This window comes from Mizuhopecten yessoensis, unplaced genomic scaffold (genome assembly GCF_002113885.1).
Source record: "Mizuhopecten yessoensis strain PY_sf001 unplaced genomic scaffold, ASM211388v2 scaffold6647, whole genome shotgun sequence".
Lineage (NCBI taxonomy): Eukaryota > Metazoa > Mollusca > Bivalvia > Pectinida > Pectinidae > Mizuhopecten > Mizuhopecten yessoensis.
In genome coordinates this window covers 516,930-530,072 of record NW_018406654.1, presented here as the reverse complement: position 1 = coordinate 530,072, position 13,143 = coordinate 516,930, and the positions used below count along the sequence as shown (strand labels likewise).

The following is a 13,143-nucleotide window of genomic DNA, read 5'->3' as shown; positions in this document are numbered from 1 at the left end:
TATTTATCAATTACGAAACTGATTAATTTATCAATTACGAAAATTGAACATCGTCAGGTTCATGTTTTTCTTCAAACTGACCGTATTTGTGGTGGTTATCTAGCACATACGTTTTTTTTTTATTTACGTCGAATCTTAATTGAAAATCACGTACATTTGATTTTCTGTGAGAGGATAAATATTTTGAAATACATTCAGTAGCAAATAGCATAACAAATACGTCATTATCACACGCACAGCGCGGCATATAGTTAGGACGTATTGGCGATGCAACTTACATGATCTAAAATGCTGTATGATTGTGTTAATGCTTTTGCATTCAGCTGTTGAGACGTCGAATACATTCATTTACGGCAGTGTCTGTTTGATTTGAGTCTGATATGGATTTTCGATCACGTGGGTTTTCGGTATAATGACTATCGACCGGGATATAGTTGTTGTACTTGACAGAATGATGATCGATGCTTTCTGATTGAGTTTTGCCAATAATTGAGAGAGCTTGACCCGGCTCGCTCGGTGGTGTTGCATGGACAATGGTTTGCTTATGGTCGATAATACGACTATAAGCGTGGAAATCTCGTTCACACAGAGGATACATATAGTTTTAGGGTAAGCGCCAATCTGATTCATGTTTATTGGGGATTTGTTATAATCCAAAACCGCCAGTGCTTTTCTTACCCGATGTAGTGGCGTTAAGCTTCAAAGTCACATTTGCTCGACACTTTCATATATGTTATTTCCTAACTGCTGAGAGAACTAAGACATCCCCTTCGTGTATGTTTGTTATTTGCTGCGCTGTTTCTTGACGCTGTACAGCAGCGTTGTTCTATCTGATATTTTCATCTTGGAACATTGCATTGTTTCCAGTTTGGTGACGCGTGCCTTTTTCTGATGACGTTTTCAGTTTAGAAAACATCACTGACATCCGGGTTCTTTTAGAGGTCATGGATTTCGTAAATACTTATAACGTATGTAGGAAGACTGGCCCCTCGTCTCGAGAATATTGAATAATTTAGTAAAAAAAAAATCTTATTATTTTGTTCACTTCGAGGTCTGATTCTAGATATTCTCAAACTAGGTGGAGATAAGCTAGTAGTAAAAATGCGGTAAGTTAATTCTTCATAAAAACTTCAGGACAGGTAGCCATATTCAGTCTAGTCTAGGATATCATGAAGGTTTTATTTTTAATGTTCATATCGCGTGTGAAACGTCGCACCAGGCCCCGACACGAGTAAACCATTAACCGCCTGGGTATTCAGATCAGACAATGACACAATGACACTCAATCCCTGCTAAACATCAAACAAAATCAACTGGATACGGCCTTGTTAAACATCCAACATGGATCGAAAGAACCGCGTCAGATGTATTGATGGTTTTAAGTTCATGGAAGCTGCTGGAATCATCAGAGTAATTAACATCGATCAATTTAAGTGATTTATGTACATTGCCTGAGTGGAATCGATTACTGAAATCGATAATGTATTATTGTTTCATAATCGATTCCACTCGTCAGTACAGGGTGTTCTACATAAATCGTCCAGGATCTAGCTTTATGGAAGATTAATGGGCCTATTTATTCGTTAAGCAAAGTTTTTAAAATAAAATATTTTGAAAACTGTGTGAAAAATATCGATGTATTTATGCATATGATTTCATTGTGGTCATATTTAATTCTTGGAACAAACATGTTTAGCTTTCGGTTTTAATAATTATTATAATGTAACTGATTTTTTTTTGGCTCGTTAAGCTGAAATATTCACGGAGATGAAAAGCTAAAGAGAAAAGATATACGTTAGTGTGAAACAATTTACAAAAAGGCAGCTGCTAGGTTATAAGATACAGGCTACGATAAAAATTTAGGCTGATATGTTTGATGAAATAAATATTAAGATAAATCTGATATTTATATGTTTTTTTTCCCGCCATTGTCATGTATCTGTGATATAAAACACGATGATATCATCATATCAATTAGTCTGAACATCCTATGATAAATACGAAACTAACACTCTTTTAAAGATACTGTACTTTTCCTCGGCGTTACCGTAATATCTCCAAAAACAATGTTCACAATAAAAGAACAGACTCTCGAACACGTAATCTATGAAGCTGGCGTGATTAAATCCCCGGTATTGTCGCTTTGTAAACATTACAAGTAGCCACAAAATCCGGAGTAGAATTAGCCAGCCATAATACACGGTGGCTATCGCAACAGATTACGTCCCCGCGACGCTGAACAACACCGTCTTACTTGAATACCAAGTGATTTATATCATACAGAGGCAGGTCTGTCCCAGCGGGGTCTTATCACTTGTTAGATACGCCGGGAGGGGGAGGATAGTGGAGGGGGTTCGTGTCTATGAGTAGGTGCAAAGACGGGGCAAGCGGTGAAGTCCGGTATATGCTGTTAAATTTTGTCTGTATAGTTTGTTTGCTTGTTTGGTGTTTTGAGAAATTGTGTCGGGGAAAACAATTATTTTTGGGGGTTATACGGTATAAACAAAATCCTTGTGTGCACTATGCATACATCCGCAAGGTGGTGTATGCATAAAAAGCGCATAAGTTTTTTGAAGATACCGTTACCCTTACACCCCAACACTACTGTCACACTAGCCCGTCCTTTCTACCTACCTGAATGATCGTTTTGTTATCCCTTGTAATTGAATTTAAATAGAAAGACAACAAAACTTTCAGTTCAGAATAATAGAACAACTAACGTAGAAAAAATACAACCTTCAACAGGGGGATGGATGGTCAAATATAAATTACATATATATAATGCTCAATTATCGACACTTTTGCATTTCACTTTGGTAAACACGTTTCTGTGAAGACTACGTTGGCCGTTCACTAAGCTTGTCCATCGTTTACGGCAAGACAGTCTAAATTAAATAGTGAGGGCTACCAGTTTCATTTCAGAAGTTGGAATTTCTTTAGATCGCTTTCATAGACGTGAGGACTGAGGATCACGCCCGAAGTATCCTATTTCAAATCTACATCCATTTTCACACGTCCCTAACTCGACGTAAATACTGCCTTTAGTAGTTAACTAGGGCTGATTCATGCAGCGACCGAGTCTGACACCTCTTTCGTGCTAATGCAGGAGGCAAAACAAATGTGTACCAAAGAAGCATTGTTCCTGAAGCAAGCATATAGTTTTACTTTAACTTTGTAAAATTCTTTGGTTTTTTTTACATATGATTATAACCCTGCACCAAATATATGCTGTTCCTTGAAATCAGTACAGCTTAACTCGTTCAACCCCGAAGACACATTTGAACTCTTCCAATTCAAAAATTGGAATAGTTCATTATGAAAATCCGAAGGTGAATGTGTTAATTGTTACTTTGTTATCAGATACTTGATCAATACATCGGTGTCGTAGATGGTATATATTGTGGTTTGTGAAATAAGAATCATTCATAATTTTATTAATTTATAGTCATGGATGAAATATTGATTATGACATCAGAGGTTTTTAAAATGAAGTCATGAATGCAATGGTAGGTCTATGGTAAGTGTCCATAGTATATTTTATGGGTCTTCGAGTTATGCGAGTTCGAGATAACGAGGTTCGACTGTATAAAGTTGTGTTCATTGCATATTTTGGAGGTCTGGATAAAAAAACATTTGGATGTACACATGTGTTCATGGTACTATTTGGTGTTGAAGAAACATTTTGTTTGGTTTATGGTATAAAATGTGTCTTCATAATTTTTATCTTAATTTGTCTTTTTAAGTGTACATGTTCATTCCTAAAATACGATCTTTATCGAGAGAGTCTTATGGATCTAATATATTATTGGTTTGTGAACTGTTTCGTGATTCTTCATAACTTGGTTCGAATCATAAACAAAACGACATACGCTTGTTATTCGCCTTCTGTTGTGTCACATTCGACTTGTTAAACATCTAGAAATAAATTGGCGACAATTTCTGCTAAAATGCGTGTACCAAGTATAGTCCATTGCCTTATTGTATCGATCGATTACATTGGTGGAATTGTATCGCGGAATGTCATTTATCAGCCTGCGTGTGTGTGTAGCTGCAAACGACACTTGTCAAACATAATGCACGTGGCCACAGCGGCACTTGTCATTTTCAGACACGGTCTCGAAAAAAAGGACAAAATATTAAACCGTTGTCCTGAAAACACTCTTACTGGACAGCATAGCAACCATACACGAGGCGGGCAATTGAATTGTATAGACTCACTGACTTGGCCTAATGGCGGACAAGTTGTCAGCGCCAGATGCATACCGGTTAACGCTCGGCTTGATGCCAGTGAGTTCCCGGTCTTGCGCACTTCGTTTAGGTTAGACAAATGGGATATTGTGTGCTTGTTGATTTGTAAATTGGGTTTCATGAAGAGTTGATAAAACTACACGCTAATCCCCGCAGACCTGTTTTTGTGTACGATTAAGTTTGTAATATGACAGAAATATAACAAAAAGAAGATATCACACTATTTTTCAACATTTTTTAACATGTTATTTTATCATCATACGGGACCCAATAGTTACAACACAGTCTGTGACATACATAACACAGTACGTAGCTATTTTGTGTCACTATTTGCCAGTTACCTCCCCTGGTTTTCTTTTAAAGTGCCATTTAATTTACAAACTTGCTTTCATTACAGAAGAATGCTGTCAAGGGACATAATCTCAGAGTCAAAAATCTGAAACTGAGTCTCAGATATAGATCTGATCACTAAAATTACAAATTTGATTTTACAGAACATATGAAAATGAAGTTGGCACCATCTCGTACGTATGAACACTATCCATGTGTCTGTTTTTTTACTAGAATAGTCTACATAATATAGCCTTCACCATGTCATGTTGTTTTTTCTGCGCCACATTTTAACTCTACACCCTAGAACTTCGTTTTTGCGATTTCTGATTTTGAGAATTCAACAGATTACTTAAAGTATTCCAAACTGCTTTTCTGAGAGGTGATACTTCGGATATAACGATTAGTTGAAAGTTTCATACTCCGTGATTCGTTGTTATAACATTTGTACTTCCGTCAGGAAAAAAATAACCAAAAAAATCGCTCAATTTCATTTTAAGCCGAATCATCGAAAGTAACGTTATTTTTAAGCGATTGACCGCTTGATTGTCTTAATTTACAGTACATCTGAACTTGATTTTCAACAATTCAATCATTTTAATTCAAACGCCATGTTTAAGTTGTAACTCACCTTTGTTTTATAACTTCAAAAATAATTCATGGTCGAGTGATTTCTTAACAATGTGATTATTTGGCAAGTAGACGAATTTCACTGGTTTAAAACCTATACGAGTTGCTTATGAATCCATCATATTCCAATCTTATGTGTAACCGTTATAGTTTCTTTCAATTTTGTTATCTTCATTATCTGTAAAAAACAATATGGTGAGAGTTTTTTTTATGTGGTGTAGGATCTGTAATTTGGCGTTTTGAGATGCATATGTTCTATACCTCGTTAACACAGGGAAATGGGCAGGCAGAACTCACACTATTAACACTAGTATTGGTCGTATTATATTACATGTTTTATAGTGTACTAATATTTATGAACATATACTAACATTCTTACATTAACGTTGATACTGTATACAACTTTGATTTGGCGGTGCGATTTCTGTGCGGTTCTGTAGAAAAAAATATCACGAATCGAAAAATATACATTTTTGAGATTGCTAGGAAGTATATATCGTTTTCCTAGTCTAAAGCAACTGCTGTTGTATTTGATAAAATGCTTCTTTATGCCTAGAAAACCACGAAAATTATTACCCCGCAAAAGTGCCATGTATACAGTATATCAATTGAAAAGATAACAATACTTATATATACTAACTTTTGGAAGTGAAATTACAACAAGGATATACTTACTTGCCACATACATTGCTTTGTGTCAACACGAATGATGAACACACTTTTATCTTCCATATTTATGCATACTAATACACTCACATGTTGTTATAATGAGATTGTAGTTTAGTAAATAATATAACCTAATGCTCCGAAAGGCCGACAATGTAATGGATAAGTATTTAAAATATCCATCTGTTTTTTATTGTTCTTAATATAACATAACCTAGGTTCACAGGTAGGTTTTGCAATCCGACCGAAATGACACAGATATTTCATGATGATTACTCATGATAAATTGATACTTTTTACGAGACATACCTTGTTTTCGCAAATGCCAGTGGAACAATCAATGCCTCAATATCCCAAACATTTGGTGTAAATGGGGATTGAGCACTCCAAAGTTGTCCATCTGGTACAATACACCAGAGGCGGTATGCAGATTATTGTAAGAAGAAGAAGGAATGTAACTAACTGCCTGTACCTCGCTATTATTTATACTAACAATTGCATCTAACAATAGTAAAACACGTTCATTTCAACTGTTATTTATTAATCATTTTTTGTTTGTTTTCATTTCTATTTTGCATAATTACACAAATTTCTTGTCAATATATTCTCTTAAAAGGGGTGCAAAGTTACAGTGGCGATTTGTCATTTGATGAACAACCTCTGTGCATCCTCATACATACATACATTTTATTCAGTTTACTACTTGCATTAGGTTCTGTGAAATCAGATATTTTCGTGGGTCCACATTTCGTGGATTACGAGTACCCACTCAAACTTATCCACAAAATCAACGAAATTAAAACAAATCTCACGAAAATGAGTGATTTCACAGTATATACTGACTTGAACGAAAATGGGATTACGCGTATCTTACAAAGAAAATACTGTTGGGATTTAAAACCATACCCCCACGTGAACAGATGAAGCCCATTGGCCTACTTCTTTGCACTCGTTGATAATCAGGCACAATCCGGAAATCAGTTGCATATCATCTGATACAAAATGTTTAAGATTTATTTTCGAGCATTGTAGTTATTTATATCTAGGTGTTCATTTCTCATAAATTTGAGGAGATTTCGCTTCATCCTCTATAGCAACACACTTTGAACATAATATCTATTTTGTAAGGGTTTAAGCTACTTTCCATGGTGTTAATATAAGACCATTTTCACATACTATGAACTCAATATGTAGCATTTTCCAGTTTTTGTAAAAAGTTATATTTGTTTTTCTATACAGTTATAGTTATTTCCTGTAATAATTTCTATTTGTTCTATAACGTATGTTTTTGAAAAGTTTGTAGTGGTATACAGTTATAGTTTAAACAGTTGTCGACATCAGTTAATATTTCCTGTAATAATTTCTATTTGTTCTATAACGTATGTTTTTGAAAAATGTGGAGTGGTATACAGTTAAAGTTTAAACAGTTGTCGACATCAGTTAATATTTCCTGTAATAATTTATATTTGTTCTATAACGTATGTGTTTGGAAAGTATGGAGTGGTATACAGTTATAGTTTTAACAGTTGTCGACATCAGTTGTGTATGCAAATGGACAGCCGTTACACCTTTAATGTCAAAACTATGCAAATTATCGGCCAATAAAATGATTATTATCAACATAAATGCAATCTGGTTATTTTAGATATGAAACAGATTTTTCTATATACACAGTGCTTTGTGGTATTTTCATTGTCTGATATACTGAAATATCAAATCATTATATGAAACATGCTTTCGACTATATGAAACATGCTTTCGGAGACATTATCAAAACTGCATAGACAAACTGTTCCAGTGCAACACATGTAGGCCATATGTGACATCCTAAATATTTTTTTGGAAAAATTAAACTTTTAGATCAGGACAACACAACAGTATACATATGGTCTAACTTTTGATACGAGGTTCTATAGAAGGGGAACATCTGCCCCGAAATTTTAGCCCAAGCACAAAGGAGTTTCAGGTCTTTGTTTAGGCGCGAACTCAGTGAACCGTGTCCATGTATACACAGGCTCCCAGCTGGTGTGTTTTAAATATTTAAAGCCGCACTCACACCGTCTAGGGACAGGGTCAGCCCTTAGGGAGTTTCGCGGTTTTACAGACTGTGTAGGTGGGAAGGTGACCTATTTTCATATAATTTTGCCGTTACATTTTCTAACTGAAATTGCATTTTTTACAAGTTTTTTTCTCTCCCTACTGTAATCAATTTGCTACTACACACGACACTATTTTAGATAAACCCAGATCTAGAGGGGCATTCTGGACTCGAAAATCTTCGAAGCCTGTAAACTGTTGTTTAGCGACAGCCACGTATCCCCCTTATTTCCCAGTTGGAACATTCCATAAAGTATTTTAGAAACCTCGAAGACTGGTCTCATGATCCCTCACTAACTTTCCCATGGTAAATTGTCCCTTGAGTGGCTCCAATTCAGTGAACATTAACTCATTCACCCTTGAATACACATTTGAACTCTTCCAATTTAATGGTTGGAATAGTTCATTATGAAATCCAGAGGTGAATGAGTTAACTGTTACATTTAGGAAGCGAAACCTCCCTTAAAATTATTTCCTTGTTACCTAGTATACTGGAATACTGTTTAGTGTTAAACTTGGTTGATTTTCAAAGAAATGATGCCGTATCGTTTAATACAAATGTCCAGGAAATATGTGTGAAATATTTAATGCAAGCGAACATCATTAAAACAGTAATCACTACACAAATATGTTAATGTATACATTAACTGCCAGCTATTCTTCAATTCATTTCTGGAAAGTTCTGTAAAATTGAGGTCTTTTATGAAAACAAATAACTGAAATATATATTAATGAACCACAACGCGCAAGTAGACAGGAAGGTAGTCATATTTCAGATACCCGCGTATACCAGGGATACCCACGTATACAAGGGAATATATCTCAGATACCAACGTATACAAGGGATTATATCTCAGATACCAACGTATACAAGGGATTATATCTCAGATACTAACGTATACAAGGGATTATATCTCAGATACCAACGTATACAAGGGATTATATCTCAGATACTAACGTATACAAGGGATTATATCTCAGATACCAACGTATACAAGGGATTATATCTCAGATACTAACGTATACAAGGGATTATATCTCAGATACCAACGTATACAAGGGATTATATCTCAGATACTAACGTATACAAGGGATTATATCTCAGATACCAACGTATACAAGGGATTATATCTCAGATACTAACGTATACAAGGGATTATATCTCAGATACCAACGTATACAAGGGATTATATCTCAGATACTAACGTATACAAGGGAATATATTTCAGATACCCACATATACAAGGGAATGTATTTCAGATACCCACGTATACAAGGGATACCCACGTATACAAGGGAATATATTTCAGATACCCACGTATACAAGGGAATATAATTCAGATACCCACGTATACAAGGGAATATATCTCAGATACCCACGTATACAAGGGAATATATTTCAGATACCCACGTATAGAAGGGAATATAATTCAGATACCCACGTATACATGGGAATATATCTCAGATACCCACGTATACAAGGGAATATAGTTCAGATACCCACGTATACAAGGGAATATATTTCAGATACCCACGTATACAAGGGATTATATCTCAGATACTAACGTATACAAGGGATTATATTTCAGATACCCACGTATACAAGGGATTATATCTCAGATACTAACGTATACAAGGGAATATATTTCAGATACCCACGTATACAAGGGATTATATTTCAGATACCCACGTATACAAGGGAATATATCTCAGATACTAACGTATACAAGGGATTATATCTCAGATACTAACGTATACAAGGGATACCCACGTATACAAGGGAATATATCTCAGATACCAACGTATACAAGGGAATATATTTCATATACCCAGGTGTACTAGTAGATCCCCAACTATCGTGCCTTTTATCAATTAATCTGTAGCTACAGGTGTAGTCCTTTATTCATGCTTATTGCCTTATTGTAGCTGGATATAGCTTGGCGGTGCGAACAATATAATATTATTACGGTCTAGAAAGTCGTGAATTATTTACGCCTAGGCAGCCGACACAGAACGCATGTTGTGGTATGATGGAACAACGCTCATCAATAATAGGTTATCTGGGTAATACTGAGGCATTGAGCTTCATGATATATTGTAAGTTTCTTTTTATTGTTTTTTAAAGTATTTTACCATTATGGGTGTACCAGAGTACTGTAGTGTAAACATACTAAACTGTAGTGTTACTTTCAGATAAAATATCCTTTTTATACACTTTCTAATATATTTGATGTGACAATTTCAAGTGTTTGTGCATACAATCTGGGGTAACTATATTAAATCAAGACCACAGATACCTGAATTAAACATTCGGTTTTTAAAAAGAAATGCACAAATGTATAAAATTGATTTTTTAATTTTTCAATGTATCTGACCTAGCACCCTGTAGTCTTTTTCTTAATTACAGTTTCATTACACGAACAGAACAATTTTATATTCAAGAATGACAAATACATTAACACATTGTACAAGTTTTTCCCATAAACTGGTAACTGATGGCACAGGGGATACGGGCTTTTCAAAAATTGATGCGCAATGTATGTTGTTTATCAATCATAAGAGCATATTTTTACTATTCCAATTTTGATAATGACAGTAGCTGATTCAAATCGATGTCACTCCTGCGTCAACATGTCAAGTTGCATCACGTGAATTTGATATACGACCTGATATTACAGTGCTGCGTTCCCATGACAACAACGCATAAAACATACACGTCAATGGTTTTGATTCGCAATCGTACCGATGATCATACTGAACATTTCAAACGACAATATCGTAATGTATTTGTCGTCAAAATAAAAATGATGTACTTGGGGAAAAATTCGAAATTTTATGCTCGATTGCAAGATATTTTGAATTGACAAGGCTGTGATACTTATCGGTACTCTGTTGAAAGGGATGACAGGATACGTGAAGTGTTATAGATACCAGAAGGTGACAGAGCATGAAGTGACAAAAATTGACGAGACAACCTATTTTGGTGACTTCTCTGTCGTGACTATCTATGTGTTTCTGAACCGGAACCATAAGTTGTTGATTGAAAATAAAGCTACTGTTGTCTGAAAAAAGGCCCAGCGTATACAGATAACATAAGAGGAAATGATATGTAACACATTAGGAAAAAATGAGTTTTAACAGCAAATATCCGGCTTTTATTTTGAACCACTTGGTTTCATATGTCTTGTTAAGGTTCAAGATGTCTACTTTTTCTGTCTTTATGTATCTTAAGTTCCGGTTAATACATTATCGATTTTTAAGCTTTGACATAGTAATATCATATATAGGTCTATGTTTCAGAAGTACGCCTGCTTGTTTGTTTGCGTTGTTTTAATCACAAGATAATCAACACAATAATGTCTCTTTTTACCTTACTATTGTCATGATCATTTCAAAATCACAATGCAAATATCGACGGAGAACACGGATTATTGTACCAACGACGTTTATCAATGTCGTTGTATTTCTGCATATTTGTCATCCGTAGTATTTGTACGTACTGTCAATGTTTCTTAACTTAGTGGTAAAGGTAAATGAGCGGTAATTTCATATGAGCGTTGGTTTTTTTCTGGAAAATTGAAAAGCCGTAGTACTTACTGTAAACTTACAATTATTAGTGGTAACTATATTTTAGCTGTAATTATCTGCTTGCGGTTTGCATATTGTAATGCCTTTCAGGTAGTCTCGAGAAAGCGTTAAATTATAGTAACTGCTAAAAACAAAACCACTATATTTCTGCTTGCTATAAACTACTTAAAGTCTAAATATCACAACCTATAACCCATATATTTTAACCAACTAGTGAAAATAGGACTCCGCTAACAGACGAACGTTGACAGTAAGTTTGACGTACCGGTGATTCGGTTAAGACATATGCTTTATCAGGATGCCGTGCCGCAGTATGCACATTATTGTTCCCAGTACGTCCACGTGGGGTGCTAATAACACTGTGACAGAGTGATAAATATTTCATAAAAGACACTACACAGCAGTACGGAAAATGACATACGTTGATGCCATGTACTACAGGCGTGACAAAAGAGACCCCCTGATATTATTAACAGGCTGCTTATAATCCATTATTCATATGTAAGGAACGATTCGGATGTTAAAGCTTTTTGTTTTGGGTTTCATCGTGGGGATATGAGTGGAAATATTTTTGCAGCCTTTTTGAGGAAATTTGTTTTAGTGATACATGATCTATTTCTGAAAGTTTTCGTCATGCATTTTGTGATATTTGTGTTGCTTGATGTGTCCATATTGTCATATGTTTGGGTGTTTCCTTAGTTGTAGTTCTTGACTATTAGTTTTACTGTCAATTTTTCACGTTCTGATTTGATTCTGTACGTTGACGCATCTTTACTGTACATTTAATATAAAATAATAACACACAAAAATAAACGTTCAATATATTTTTCATCAATGGACGGGGAAAACACGGCTAGTAGTAATGCGAATCACACCAGGATCAGATTTGACATAAATTCTCACAGTGGTGGCCTCGCCAGTAATGATTTAGATTTTCCACAGGAGGCATAATGGTCGATACTCTGCGACGACAAAACATTCATGGCACATGTTAGAAGGGATCTCTGGGGAATGCTATGCCCTGGCCGGATATTTCAGTTCATTCATTTGCCTTCCATTCGCTCTTTCCGCCTCAAGGGATTCTGTCGCCTAATTGGTTCATAAAATTGTAGAGAGAATTCCAGTAGAAAGCTACCACCGACTCCCTCTCTCTCTTTCTGTGTCCCAGATACGTGACTCATCATTAAGCCCACCGCCATATCATTATCAGATTTCTCCTCTCCCGTTCTTGTATTGTCTATTGGAAATTCACTTTATCTCTGGGTGTTTTCCATGCCATCCAGACGGGGGTGATTTTTGTAAGATAAACTTGTGAACTGACAACTTGCATTGTGTATAAAAATCGTTTATTAAGATGCATTTGCATTCATTAATTCGCCCCCGAGAAAAAGTAATAGAGATTTTAGCTTTTTATATTCTCTAAGCACGTGCATACATGGTTTTGTAAGCATATTCATGAAACAAAATGACACTTTCTTGACCACGCGACGAGTCTGCTTTATGGAAATACACTGGTTTAGTTGCACGCTTATTCCACGAATTATGGATTCTACTATTTAACATCTCACTTCTTCTTCATTACTT

General features: G+C 35.4%; 1 protein-coding gene across 5 annotated transcripts in view; it reads left to right on the top strand.

Annotated features, from left to right (window-relative positions):
* LOC110452380 (CUGBP Elav-like family member 4) overlaps positions 1-13,143 on the top strand; it is a 105,902-nt gene that overhangs the window by 66,067 nt on the left and 26,692 nt on the right. For 2 of the 5 annotated variants that reach the window (XM_021500858.1, XM_021500859.1), the window contains one exon: positions 4,743-4,772. The exons of the other annotated variants lie outside the window; for them this stretch is intronic. In XM_021500858.1, coding sequence (XP_021356533.1) covers positions 4,743-4,772 — 30 coding nt within the window. The remainder of the gene's footprint in view (positions 1-4,742; positions 4,773-13,143) is intronic. 5 annotated transcript variants of the gene reach the window in all.